This window comes from Paroedura picta, chromosome 8, assembly GCF_049243985.1.
Source record: "Paroedura picta isolate Pp20150507F chromosome 8, Ppicta_v3.0, whole genome shotgun sequence".
Classification (NCBI taxonomy): Eukaryota; Metazoa; Chordata; class Lepidosauria; order Squamata; family Gekkonidae; genus Paroedura; species Paroedura picta.
This window is the reverse complement of record NC_135376.1, coordinates 36,937,305-36,952,010: the sequence shown is the minus strand read 5'-3', so window position 1 is coordinate 36,952,010 and position 14,706 is coordinate 36,937,305. Positions and strand designations below refer to the sequence as shown.

The following is a 14,706-nucleotide window of genomic DNA, read 5'->3' as shown; positions in this document are numbered from 1 at the left end:
TCCACGCGAACTCCAGTGAAGTGCAAACTTCTGATCAAGGCCTCCTACCTGGAGGATGTCTGCTCTAGAAGTGGAATGGCTTTCTGTCTCCTGTCTAGGGTCCCTGAGGAGTGCGGTCCAAAAAGTCAGCCTCATTAAAACTGTTGTGATGCCAGCATCCGTGGCAAAGCTTGTGCTTTGTGCCAGAAAACCTCTGCCCAGCCTGGGAACAATGGGGTGGGAGATTCTTTCCAGGAAGAGAGCAACTAATTTTCCAGCTATTCTGCCTGCACAGAGCGCTACGTAATTGATTTTAAAAGCATCAGGGACCTAAAAGAGTGTGTGCTCTGAATGTAAACAATTCATAGGCCATATCACTTCCTCCCTGAGGCCCGTTTCTTAGTTATCATGTGACCATTCCACTCTGACTGCTGCTTCTAGTGTACATTTTTGCGCCTCTGCTCACTGTGCCTGCCCAATACATCTAGCCACCAGGGGGCACTCCCTGCCACACCTCTTTCCCCTCTGATGCCACTGTGTTTGCCTCTGCCTGGAAGCAAATCCTCCTTGCCCTCTGACCACCATCCCGCTTGAAAAAGCGCAACAACAAGTCATGCACGGTCATAGAACTTCCCAAAGTCTCTCAAGATTCCTTCCTCTCATGAGAACTCAACAGTCATTTTGTTGACTCAGGCAACCTTGCTGCTTACTGGGGCTGCTCAAGCACCCAAATCCTGCCTTTTGTGAGAGGAAAGCACCTATAGGGCATGTGTGGCTTGCTGCATTGTTTTTAGAAAGGAATGAGAGAGTGAGGAAGCAGGGACAAGGGGCAGTGGAGGTTGGGGGGGGGGCGCGAGGGGCAAGGTGGAAGAAGTAGTGGAGTGGGCAGGCAGGCAGGATGTGAGGCTGCTGTTCCTCCCAAATTCCTTGGGGTTTTTAACTCAAAACCGTGTAGCCAATAAGATTCCTCACTGAGAACAAGTAAGGGCAACTCAAAGTGATGTAAATGAGGGCCAATAACTGCACAGGTCTGTATTTTCACAAAGAGCACTAAGAAATCACTTTTTGCTTTTTAAAGGTGAAGGCATCCCCTGTGCAAGCACCGAGTCATGTCTGACCCTTGGGGTGACGCCCTCCAGCGTTTTCATGGCAGACTCAATACAGGGTGGTTTGCCAGTGCCTTCCCCGGTCATTACCGTTTTACCCCCCAGCAAGCTGGGTCCTCATTTTACTGACCCCAAAAGGATGGAAGGCTGAGTCAACCTTGAGCCGGCTGCTGGGATCGAACTCCCAACCTCATGGACAGACAGCTTCAGACAGCATTTTTGCCGCTTACCACTCTACGCCACAAGAGGCTCCCTTTTTAGAGATTGCTTTTTAGAGGTTCTTGAACTGTCCCTGTGATTAGAGAGTAAGTTCTTAGAATCTCAGTTAGGATTTTATTAACTGTTTTTTTTTTCTTTTAGCAATTGAGAGTGGCAAGAATAACATTTTCAGCAGCTTGTTTTGTTTCCCACATAGAAATGTGCTGGGAGGTACTAAGGCCCACCCACATTATCCCTCCATGCCGTGCAGCAGTAGGGTTCCACTGAATGCCGCTCAGCAATAAGGGGGGGGCTCCCTTCCCACTGCCCCCCTCTGGCCACACAGCTGAGAACTGGCTGGCTTCAAAGGGTTTACCAAGTTTTCCTGCACATCTTTAAAAAAAACCAACTGATTATTCATTTAAAATTTTTAAAAAAGTATTCAAAGATACACATTTTCACGTTTTCTTTCATAGCCATTGAGCAGTTAAGAGACCTCCATGAAAGGCTGAGCCTGAGGAACTGTTTATATGAAATACTTGATGATATTGAGACATGACTCATTTAAAAATGATACCACTGAGGAAGACGGGAACATTGAAAACGGGCTATTGAGAAATAATGGTGTTTATCCAGACCCTGTTTAAGTTATATATTCAATAAATTGGAACAATTATAAACAAAAACAGATTACTTTTTTGATAGCCAACAAGTCAAATTTTTCTATTTTGGGTACTTCCATTCAACCAGCCCTCTTTTGCGCACAATTAAGACCGTCGCAGTCTCCTCCAACTGGCACGGCCTCAGTCTGCTTCATGGTAGAATCGGCTCACTCAGCTCAGCCCTGTAGAATAGTTCTCTCCTGTATCTGCAAAGCATTTGTGTGTTTTGAAGGCATTCTAGAACGCCGTCTCCTTCCCCAGTACAAAGGCTTATTGACACTGTTGGTAATAGGTACGTAAAAAGGCAAGATGGGAAAACAATGTCATCATCAGTGGATCCATCCCTGACCCCACTGTCAGCTTCCACTGAGCTCATTGCCCGGCATTTCATCCTCATAACAGTCACAACACAACATATCAGTAACGGTTCTAACAATAAATATAGGCTTAACAGATTATTATAATTAATTCATTGAACAGTTTTAATGGAACAACTTTAACAGAACCCCTAGGGAGGCCAGAAACATCCAGATTATGGAGGGTCTGACTTGAGGGGGACCACTGGATGTTTTTAGGTTGGATTAACCGCAGTTGAATGCCTGGTGGAGGAGCTCCCTTTCTGCAGGCCCTGTGGAATTCTGGGAGTTCAATCACGGTTTGTAGCTAGTTTCCAAGGAAATCAAGAGGCTCTTAACACAGGTTACTTTCTGCCTTGTGATCTGTGATGCCAGCCATCCTTCAGATAGGTGGAACAAAGTGAAATGAAAACCATCTTGAGACTAAGATGTGGCTTCATGGGGCTTCATCCTTTCTTCCCTGTGTCTTCCAGAGACAATAAACTTGAATCCTAGAGACCAGCGTTGGATTGGAGCGTGGTGGCTGGGACTCATTGTTGCCGCAGGTTGCTTGACGCTCACATCCATCCCTTATTTCTTCTTTCCTCGAGATATGATCAAAGGGAAGGTAAGTCTCAGGGACTAGTTTGGAGCAAAGCCTTTTGAACTATGACTGTGAGAGAGCAGACAGACCTGAAACAACAGTCTTAGCCTAGCAAGGGGGAAGGTTCCTTTGACAGACCTTACTGGTTTCACTCACCTTTTGCCATTTGGGATGTCCTGGATTAGACCTGTTTTTGCCCACTCTGTTTGTCTGCCTCCTAGGTTGCAAGCTGCCTGAGCCAGGAATTCTTTTTCTTCTAAATAGTAGCTCTGAGGTTATTGGGAGCTGACAGCTACCAGAATCTCTGTGAAGGAAAAGCCTTCCTGTATTCTTAGAAAAGTAAGACTCTGTTATGCTTGAGCACGATGGCTCATGCTGTAACAAGGTTTGGATTTCCATTGCGGAGAAGCTCTCTTGGATTAAAGGAGTGCCTACAATTTAACTCTCAGTCTTGCCACAGATTTATTTATTTATTCTTTAGATTTGTATCCCACCATTTTCTGAGAACTCATGGTGGCTTACAATAAAAGCTCCACTAAAACCCCAGTAAAACTAATCAACTCCTTAAAAGCTTAAACACAACAAAGGGGCATAGTCGTCAATCCTCCTTGATCTTCAGCCAATCACTGGAGGGTGAGGGTTCGTCTGATGGTGCAGCATCGGCTGAAGCAGGACCCATTTTTTCTGACCCCGGCCTCAAGCAAAGACCTGTCAGAAGAGCGCCAACTTAAGGGCCCTGCAGAACTTAGGCAGCTCCATCAGGGCCCTCAGCTCTTCCAGGGGCTCATGCCACCAGGTTGGGTCCAGGACCGAAAAGGCCTTGGCCCATGTCGAGGCCAGATGTGCTTCTCTGGGCCAGGGACCACAAGCAGATTACACCCACTGAGGGGCATAAGGAGACAAGCAGTCCCTCAGATAGGCACAGCCCAAGCCGCGGATGCACCTTAAAGGTTAATACCAAGACCTTGAATCTGATCCAGTCTGCAACTGGCAACCAATTCAGCTGCCCCAGCCCAGGCTGCATTTTGTACCAGCTGTAATTTTGGGGTCAAAGACAAGGGTAGGTCCACATAGAGTGAGTTACAGAAGTCTAATCTGGAGGTGACCGTTGCATGGAGTACTGTAGCCAGACAGTCTGAGGATAGGTAGGGTGGTGATAGCCTCACCGGTAAAGGTGGGAAAATGCTGTGTAGGCTACCCCTGTGACCTGGACCTCCATTGAGAGGGAGGCATCCAAGGTCATGCCCAAATTCCTGGCCGAGGGAGCAATGTCAATCTGCACCCCAGCCAGGGTGGGTAAACACGCTTCCTGTCCAGCTACCTTTCTGCCCAGCCACAGGACCTCGATCTTGGAGGGGTTGAGTTTCTGGTGACTCTGCTCTAACCATCCAGCGAGCGCTTCCAAACATCTGACAAATGTATCTGAGGGGGAGTCCGGGTGGCCATCCATGAGGAGATGGAACTGGGTGTCATCTGCAAACTGGTGACAACCCAGCCCATAGCTCTGAACCAGATGGGCCAGAGGGCACATAAATATGTTAGTAAGGGGGAGAGTACCCCACAAGGGAGTCAGTAGGGATGCAACCCTCTGTGTCCAATTTTGGAGAAAGGAGCACAGCCATTGGAGGGCTGTCCCCCGAATCCCGGCTTTGGTGAGGTGGCAAGCCAATAACTCATGATCGACCACGTCAAACGTGGACAACAGATCAAGTAACACGAATATGGCCGATCCAGCTGTTGCTGGAGGTCGTCCGTCAAGATGACCAACACCATCTCCACTTCAGAAGTCCAGCTGTTATGGGTCAACTCTGAAGATTCATCCAATTATGCCAGGAGCTGGTCCGTCGTGGCCCTTTCAACCACCGTGCCCAGGAACACAAGAAGTGACACTGGGTGGTAGCTGGCTGGGTACCATGGGTCCAGTGATGATTTTTTCAGTAAGAGACAGACCACCGCCTCCTTCAGCGCCTCCAGAAACTCCCCAGGAGACAGGGAGATGTGGGGGCCTTGTGTCTTTGCTGAGAGCTCTCCTGATTATTTTGACAATGAACTTTATGTTCTTGTTCTCTGAAAGAAGCATGCTGTGGGTACTACTTGACAGCAGAGAATGGAGCTTATAAATGCTTTCCCCCATGACGAAGAAATTGTGACGAGTACTATCAGCTTGTGTGCTTATCCCACATATTCATTGGAGTTCTGATTCTGCCACAGAATTGGGAGGGGGGGTGCAGAAAGAGAAAAAAGGGCCCAAGTAGACAGTTGTGCTGTGCAGGGATTGTCTTTTCCCTATTATTTTCTTTGCTTCTGTGGTCATGCTGCTGGGGGAAGGGCCGGGAGTTGTCTTGCACTTGTTTCACTCCCTCTAGTGGCCAGTTTTATATTACATCACTTTATATCCATCTTAAAAGCCTATAGTTTAAATTTGCAGGGAATTGTGCTGGACATAGTGACAGAATATCAAATTGACCACTAGAGGGAGCAAATTACATGCCAAATAGGAAAAAAAACCTCACAAAGCAATCAGAGCACCCAAAGGATGAAAATGAGAAGGCAGAAATCCCTTTGTCCACAGCAGACCTTAAAATATTTTAGTCACTGAGGGAGAACTGGAAGAAGCAAATTCAACTTTAGCTTCCATTCATGTGATTCTTGGGTAAAGTAGGGACGTAGGTCTCATTCTTGGCTTGTAGCAGAATTATACATAAATTGATTCAAAAAAGGCAAACTGTTATCATACAGCTAGAAATATTCATTCACCCATATCTTGCAGTGTTTATTTTTTGCCCCAGCCCTTTTATCCTTCCAAGGAAGAATCATAATATCACCATATGGACAGAACTGGGTGAAGCAGAAGAAACAAGCCTGGATGACTGTTTTCTGGATCTGCCTTTGTCCTGGGATCTGCATCCCCCTTCACTTGCTTGCCCTGCACACTCTGATGCTACAGTTTTCAGCATAGTTCCCAGGGCAGTGTGAACCATTCATCCCTGTTTATTGTCCATGCACAAAGCATTTTCTCTGCTCATCACCCCACAGGTAGGATCTGAAGTGGACATCTTGAAGAAATCAGAGAAAGCAAAGACCGAAGGATCCCTGTGGGAATTTATTAAAAGTAAGAGATTCTCATTCCAACTTTCTGATTAAGTAACTGTGCTACCAAATCTGTTTCTGTGTAGAAGCATCATTGAGCTTTGAGTGCCAGATTTCTCCTCATTCAAAGTCTGACCCAAGAATAGAGAATTCCAGTCCTTCCTTATGGGGCTTTCTAATGCAACCAGCATCATCTGTAGAGTCCAGCCAAGACTTGTATACACAGCTGATGAGATTCTCCCTCTGCCTCTAATCTCTCTGCCCCATTCTCTTCTCAGAGTTCCCTCAAGGATTCCTCTCGCTGCTGCTCAATCCATTATTCATATGGCTGGTTATAGCTCAGTGCAGCTTCTCCTCCGTCATTGCTGGCCTCTCTACCTTCCTCAACAAATACCTGGAGAAACAGTTTGGGACCAGTTCTTCCTATGCAAACTTTCTCATAGGTGAGAGCACATGAATGGTTCTGGATTGGCCATCTGATTTGCGTGCAGTGCAAAGCTTTTCTCTGCAAGAAGCTTGTGGACCGGGCATGTTTGAGGATCGTGGGTTCAGTTTGTCTTGGGATCGTATGAGATGGTGACAAGTGGCTCATGCCACTCTGACTGGGAAGTGGATGAGGGTGATTTCATCAGTCCGGTATCCCATAGGTAAAAGAACATCCCTTAACCACGTAAGGTGTTAGCAATGAAAAATAGTTGATGATGTTTAGTGTCTGGCCTGGTTCTTGGAGACCCAAGTTGTAATCCCTGTTGGGCCAGGGAAGCTTGCTGGGTAGCCTAGCCTACCTCACAGGGGTATTGTGAGGGTAAAATGGTGGAGAGAAACATGTTAGTTGCTTTTAGGGGTCCCTGTTGGGGAGAAAGTTGGGTATAAATAAATGAAGTAAATAAAACAAACCTTTAAAAGTACATGGTTTGTAACATTCACTGCCCTTTGAGGTTTTTTAAATCCCCTAATCCATTGAGGAAATGATTGTGATTGCATGTATAGGGCTGTAATTTTATGAAAAGCAGTGTGAGCAAATGGCCCTCCTGCTACGGTTGCCAACTCTATGTTGAGAATACCTGGTGACTTTGGAGGTAAAGCCAGGTGTGAGTGGGGTTTGGAGTAGGGAAGGACGTCAGTCAAATATAAGGCTATGGAATCCACCCTCCAAAGCAGCCATTTTCTCCAGAAGTGTCCTCTGTCACCTGAAGATGAGCTGTAATTCCAGGGGATCTCCAGGTCCCTCCGGGGACTGGCACCCTTAGATTCTGCCCATCCTGGCTGAGAATTAATCAAAAACGCTTCGCTTTTCATCCCTAAGGGGGTTTTTTTAGAGCCACTATGAAATTTTGCTCATCTAATGCCCCAGCTTTGCTGTGTGAATGGGTTAAGCTCATTACTGCTCTGAAGGAGGATCAAACCCTCTAAAACAGGAGAGATCAGCTAAATGTTCTTTGGTGTAACAGAATGGGGGAGAGGAAAGGACCATTGCTCTTCTCTTGCCCAATGGCGGCCGTGGCCTGAGGCTCCACTGGTGTCTGGAGAGCACTCAACAAACGCTGCTTTCCCACTCCCCATATGCTCCCTGCCATTGGCCAAGCTAGGCTAGGGGAAGAGCTATTTTCTCTCTCTCCCCTCCCCCCATCCAGGGGTGAATACCTCTGGAGCTTAGCTGCAGTTTGTCACATGTGGAATCCTCGCATTTGCAGATTCCTTCCCTGAAGAGGGTCCCACTTGGACGTTCTTTGACTTAAGACCGTCCACCAATGTTCAGGAGCCCAGCTGCAGACCTTGCTTGTGTGCAAAGACACATGAGGAAGACTGCCTTTCTTAGGCAGTGGGGTGCATTGTTCCTTGCATGCCTGGCTTCCTCCTGTTGCTCCGAGGGGTTTTGCTCTCCATCAGCTCAAGGCCTCTCTAAACTCTTGCAGGACTCATCAACCTGCCAGCTGCTGCTCTGGGAATGCTGTTTGGAGGCATCTTAATGAAGCATTTTTCCTTCTCCCTCAAAATCATCCCACGGTTCTGCATCGTTGTGCTGCTCATCTCCACACTTTTATGCATTCCTCTCTTCTTTATGGGCTGCTCCACCAAGACAGTGGCTGGAATTTATCCACCCAGGTAATGTGTTCAACCCCCAGGAGATGCAGTTGCTCTCAGATCTGGGGTGGAGATCTCCTCCTGCAAATCTCTCTACCCACATTCCACTCTGAATAATTTCCCCGCTCCTTTAGACTCCTCCCCTTTCATCCCCCGGCAAGCCCTACCTCTGGGTCTCTCTGCCGTCTCGTCTTTGATATCGTCACATGAGGCTTAGGGGGAAAGGTAGATTTCTTCTGTGTGCAGTACTTGCTTTCCAGCACTACCCAAGTTAAAAACAGATCTAACCATGTTGTTCTCCTTCTGCCTGCCAAGAGTCCCCTGTAGTGTGGGGTGTGTGGTCTGCATGCTGATATCTCACTGTGAGGGTGGGAATGTCCCAAGAAAAAGGTTCTTGTCTTTGCCAGGGATGCTTTCCACACTCTCAGTTGCCATCCACAGTGGTGAGCCAGAATTGGGAGGCCAGCAGGTCTGAACATGAGATGAAAGCTGCACTCGGTAAAATCCATTTAGGTACCACATTCTGTTTGTGATGGCATTTCTCCCACAGAGTAGATACTGTAGACATGCTGGTGGCTATTTAAAATAAGGCGCCTGGTTGCTGCTAACTCCATGCTGGAGTTTGATGAAAGAAGGTAGCAGCTTGATCTTGGCTTCTGTGATCTCCCATTCAGGGAGAACACCATCAAGATCTCATTCATTCATAAATGTGTTTTTTTATGCTGAGGAGACCAGCCAAACCCTCAGACACTTCCTGTGATATTTCAGTGAGGCTCAGATGAGTGATGCTTGTACCAGGCAGTTACTTCCAGGTTCATCTCCTGGTAGTTCCAACTGGAAAAGGTCTCACAGGGAAAAGAACTCTCACCTTTGTAAATCAAGATCAGGCTGCACTGGCCTAGAGAGGCCACTGTTATTCAGGTGCTCTGCAAACAGAGACCTGTCTTACCATTGTAGTTTGCAGGTATAGTGCTCCTGGCTTCAATTAAGGTCTTTTTCTTTCATGAGTTTTGGATGTTTGGTGGTTTCCAGTGAGGTGCTTGGATAGATTACTCCAAGCATCGGATGGCTGGTTTCGCATCCAGTCCAAGGTGTTTGCATACTTAATGTGGCTAATAATGGAGACCAAATTCACTGAAAACCTCAGAGATATCAACAGGAGGGCTGTAGGCTTCTGAATGGCAACAACGCAGCCGTGACAAACTGGGGAAAGGGGGTTAATCACCCAAGGAAATACCTGTCACTCACCCTGCTTAATTTCATGTTATTTTGTCTGTTGTATTCTTTCTGGCAGAGCATCAGGTCCTTCAGTGTGGGATGAGTGCAACAAACAGTGCTTCTGCTCTGAGACTATCTTCCACCCCATCTGTGGATATGATGGTGCGGAATACATCTCTCCCTGCCATGCAGGTTGTACTGACTTCGTCAAAACTTCTGGTCCAGACAAAGCCGTGGTATGTAGCCCTAGTTGGGGTTTCAGCAGCCAGGAAGAAGATGTGGAAGTTTTAGTAGCTACTGGCCTAACTGCATGCCCTTGAGGAATGATGCTGTTATTCAGGTTGAGGAGAGAATGGGAGCACAGGCAAGTGGATAGCTGCATGAGAGCCAGTGGGGTACAGTGGTTAGCATGAAGGACTAGGATCTGGGAGATCCCAGGTTCAAATCCCCACTGTGTCCTGGAAGCTCCCTGGCTGACCATAGACAAGTCGCACACTCTCAGCCTAGCCTTCCTCACAAGGATAAAATGGAAGAGAGGAAAACAATATAAACAATGGAGTCCCCATAGGGGAGAAAAGTGGCATATTCCATATATAAATAGAAATGGTTAGACCTCAGTTTTAGATGACCTCTGTTGTGGGCTTGTTTGGCCATTGTGACATAGAACATAGAGCATTGGAAGGGATCTCATGGGTCATCTAGTCCAACCCCCTTCTTACAGGAACATTTTGGAGGGCACATATTTGACCTGTGCTCCAAAAGCTGCATTAGCTTCCAGTTGAATTCTGGATCAAGTTTAAAGTACTGGTACTCACCTACAAGGCCATCTGCAGCCTGGGTCCTGCATATCTGAGAGACCGCCTTTCCAGCTATGCCTCCTGAAGAGTCCTTCACTCTGCTAATACCAGCCACTTGGTGGCGCCTGGCCCTAAGGAGATAAGTCTGGCCTCGACCAGGGCATCAGCCATTTTCCTTCCCAGTCCCTACCTGGAGGAATGAGCTCCCGGAACATATCTGGGCCCTGCCAGAGCTGATGCAGTTCCGCAGGGCTTGCAAAATGGAACTCTTCCACCAGACTTTTTTTTCGGGGGGGGGGGGCAGTGCTATGCTTAACATCTACTGGGCCCCATCTATCTACTGTTTACCAGGAGGGCAGGATGCTGTTCCCATTGGCTGCAGAGGAAAGGACACGCAGTAATGGGTTTAAACTACAACTACAACAATATAGGCTAGATATCAGGAAAAAAATTTTCAGAGTAGTTCAGCAGTGGAATAGGCTGCCTAAGGAGGTGGTGAGCTCCCCCTCACTGGCAGTCTTCAAGCAAAGGTTGGATACACACTTTTCTTGGATGCTTAGGGCTGATCCTGCGTTGAGCAGGGGGTTGGACTTGATGGCCTGTATGGCCCCTTCCAACTCTATGATTCTATGATTCTATTATTCATCTACTGTAAAACACCCAGACCATAGCCTGACCTGGAAGGGATTTTACAAAGCAGGCTGTTGATGCCGACAGGTTTAAACCTGAATGCTGTTTTAACAGCTTTAACTGTTTTCATTTTTAATTGTTTAACTATTGTATATGTTATATGCAACACTATACACTACCCTGAGCAAGCTCGCTGGGAAGGCGTTATATATACATTAATTAAACATACAAGATGTCCCAAGGCAATTCTTGGCATCTTCTGCTTTAAAAAATGAACATATCTTTTCTTTAAAACAGTGGTCCCCAACCTTTATTAGGCTGGGGGCTGGCAGGGCATCGGGTTGTGCCCGGAGGGACCGCGCCCGTGCGGGCCACGCCCATGCTTTGGGCCGCGCCCACGAGCCGCACCCGCAAGCCGCGCCCGGCCGCGCCGCGGGCTGCACCCACGGATCGGGCCGCACCTGTGGGCCGAGCGGGCGCAGCCCGGCCCTGATTCCCTCTCCCCGCCCTCCCGCAGTAAGAAGCTTCCCGGGCCGCAAGCTTGCGGCCGGGGAAGTTTTTTACTGCGGGGGGGGCGGGGACAGGGAGCCGTGGCCCGGCGCCATGGCCTTTGCGGCCCGGCACTGGGCCGCGGCCCGCAGGTTGGGGACCACTGCTTTAAAATTCCGAATGAAAGAACCCTTTATTAGGGTTCAGTCCCTAATAAAGGAGCAGATAGACCTCAGTGAGTCAGTTGATTTAGAGGAGTGGCCATGGCTTATTGGTAGAGCATCTGCTTGGTATGCAGAAGGTCCCAGGTTCAGTCCCCGGCATCTCCTGTTGAAAGGATGAGATCGTAGGGGATGTGAAAGACCCCTGTTGGAAACCCAGGAGAGCCACTGCCAGCCTTGGACTTTGTTTAAACCACGATCTGATATAGTACAAGGCAGTTCCATGTGTCCATGTGTTCTTGTGGCTAAAGGCAGTTTCTCTAGGTCTGTCATAGAGGCATTTCTCTCTGGCTTCCCATAGTCTCCCAGACAAAATGCTGAGAGTTGCCTTAGATTTGCATTCAGTGTATTCAAGAGAGAGCCTCTTTCCTGATGCCCCACACAATCCTTAGGAGGAGTTTATCAGGCCTTCACAGGAAGGGGTAAGCATGTGCACAGCTATACTTCCCAGCCATAATCTTCACAATCTCATCGCTTAGGGTTTCTCAAAGCCTGAAGAATGTTTCAGAGGGTTTTCAATGATAACAAAATTGAGAAAGGCTGGTCTAACCACTACACTTACTCTTGAGGTATATATATATATATATAATGTATGTGTTAAACTCATAAATTCATTTTCTATTAATTTCATATGCCTTACTTAAATTATTGCCGCTTGCCCAGGACTTTCAGGATCAGCCGAGGCTCAAATTTCCAATAAGGTTTGCAAGTTGTGAAGCAGTGTCTGCCAGCAGAGTGTTGCTTCTGCAATGGGAATGCGCACGTCCTGTTACCTTCCTTCTTCCTGCTAGATTACTTGTGGTCTTTGATAGCCACAAGATGTCTCCTCCTTGTCTAGGGAAGAGCAAGGTCCAATGAGAACCATGGAAGATCCTGCAAAGACGTGACTGATTTCTATGCAATGAGTTTGACTTTCTTTTCTTCTGTTCCAACCAGACATATACAAACTGCTCCTGTATTCACACAAGAACTGGACAATCCACAGCAAAGTTAGAATCCTGTCCAATTCTCTGTGCCAATTTGCTGCTTCCTGTTATGTTCCTCATCTCCTTTGCTGCACTGATAGCATGCCTGTGTCAAAATCCTATCTACATGATGGTCTTACGGTAAGCAATGGAAGGGCGTGGGGCCATGAGACACAGTACAACTCACAGAAGAACTCACCCCTGCAAAGTTCCTCCACAATAAAGTCCTCTTCCTGTTTAGGAGCTATGTGAGCTATTTCTTCCCAGATGTTCTTCCTGCTGTTTAACCATAGCATACTGTAAAAGGAAAGGCTTATTATTCTTAAAAATTAGTATTAATATTAGTATTAATACCATTAGTATTGCCAACACGGGGAAAAAATTAAACAAATCCTGCATCCATTTTAACTCGTTTTCTAAAAGTAGGGAGGGTTGGACACCAGCTGGTGTGACTTCTTAGAAGAACATCCTACAGCTGAAGTGAAGTGACTGGCGTCATATGGGCCCATTACTGGCTTTATTATATGAAACAAATGCCAGCTGTAGAACCTCACCTCTTTGTGTAACAATCCCCACCTCTTTGTGTAACAACAAGCTGGAGCTGTAACGGATTTTTGCATGCCCATTGTGCTGTGTTTTTATCTTATACAGAGTGGTGAGCTATAACGAAAAGTCCTTTGCCATTGGAGTCCAGTTCTTATTGATGAGACTGATAGGTAAGCACCTCCCTGACCTTGATATCCCTCTTGTTCTAGCTGTCAGAAACTTGGAATGTGTGGATGACATATGTGCTTAGACATAGTGCAAAACCATGGCTTAATTGTGGTTAGTGTAATTCTCTGAATGCAAGACCACACCACCAGCTATGGCAAGTTAGGTGCTGGTCAAAGCAGGATCTGAAACAGTGGCCTGAGGTTGGTTTATTAACTACTGTTAGTCTTATGCCTTGCATGAGTGCTGGCTGGCAATGGCCTCATGCCCTTCCCAGCTACAGAGCCACCTGGCCAGAGAAAAGGTGATGAACCCAGATTTTCTCAGCCATCTTCAAGTCATAGTCTGGTCTCACATGGTAACTACATAAACCAGGCTTTCATGAAACCCTGTGGTTTCTTGATAACCCTGGAAGGTGGAAGTTTATGCATACATACATACGCACATGCACGCACAGACACACACGTTAAACATTTATCAGGGGATGTGACCAAATGCCATGTTGACCCGCCTGCCTCTCCCAAAATAGCCAATGATGGGCCTGGAGGAGGTAGGAAAGGGAGGACCCATGGGTGGGAATGTACACAGCTATGCTTCCCAACCACATCCTGCATGATAATTAAAAAAACATTCATATTTTAGATTGTATACATCTGAATCCCAGCTGCTAAGGGGCCATAGTAGGGGAGGGCTGTTGCCCTCATGCTGTGCTTTAGAGATTCTCCCCAAATATCTCGTTGGCCACTGCTGGAAATAGGGCGCTGGATTCAATAGACCTTTGGTCTGCTCTAGGAGAGCCCTTTTTCTGCTGCAGTGGCATTCTGCGGTTCTACAACTGATGCTTCCAAAATTTCACATCCAGACTCCAGAGCTTAGCCGTGTCTCAGGTTTAAGTTCTGGGATGAGAACAGAAGTTCTGCATTAGGCCTTAGAGTCTTTTGGGTCACCTGTGTGCAGGGGCAAAAGATGCGGTCTGTGCATATCCAGCAGTAACTAATCTTGGCACCTTCATCTTTCATTCTCTATCCTTCGGAAGCTTGGTTGCCAGCTCCTGCCGCTTTTGGCTTACTCATTGACTCTTCGTGCATCTGGTGGACAAAACAGGCTGAAAAGTCGGGAGCCTGCATTTACTATGACAACAACATCCTGCGCACCAGGTACTCGGTGGAGTCTCTAATTTTGTGGGTTGCTTAGGTTGGGGCTTTCTCACGTGAGGTATATATCTGCCATCTGACTTGGGGCTCTCAAAAAATCTGTCATATTTGGACTTTGCTTCTCCTCCTCCCAGGAGTTCAGGTTTCTGTTTATCCCATTTTATCTAGAAAACAACCCTACCAAGTAGGTTAAGTGGCAAGGCAGTGACAGCCCGGTGCCCTCCATGTGACAGTGCTATTAAAGCAGCCTTGAAGTGAGTTAATATGCCCTCCCTAATAAGAGAAAACAGAAGCAGGATGAATAGGACCAAGAGCCAAGGAGTGAGTGCTCTGCTTGTCACGTGGTTCTGTTGCTGTTGTCTCTCGATGCGGTTATACATGTAGATTGTTGCTTGTCAGACATGGCCAGTTGCTGGCTGGACCTGCATTTCTTCCCCACCTCCGCCTAGAGTTCTTCCCTGC

At 47.2% G+C, this 14,706-nt stretch overlaps 1 protein-coding gene across 2 annotated transcripts in view; it reads left to right on the top strand.

The window, feature by feature from the left end:
* SLCO2A1 (solute carrier organic anion transporter family member 2A1) overlaps positions 1–14,706 on the top strand; it is a 54,602-nt gene that overhangs the window by 36,612 nt on the left and 3,284 nt on the right. For both annotated transcript variants that reach the window (XM_077349097.1, XM_077349098.1), the window contains exons 6-13: positions 2,775–2,908; positions 5,921–5,996; positions 6,253–6,417; positions 7,891–8,080; positions 9,354–9,513; positions 12,351–12,520; positions 13,031–13,095; positions 14,127–14,247. In XM_077349097.1, the coding sequence (XP_077205212.1) occupies positions 2,775–2,908; positions 5,921–5,996; positions 6,253–6,417; positions 7,891–8,080; positions 9,354–9,513; positions 12,351–12,520; positions 13,031–13,095; positions 14,127–14,247 (1,081 nt within the window). The remainder of the gene's footprint in view (positions 1–2,774; positions 2,909–5,920; positions 5,997–6,252; positions 6,418–7,890; positions 8,081–9,353; positions 9,514–12,350; positions 12,521–13,030; positions 13,096–14,126; positions 14,248–14,706) is intronic.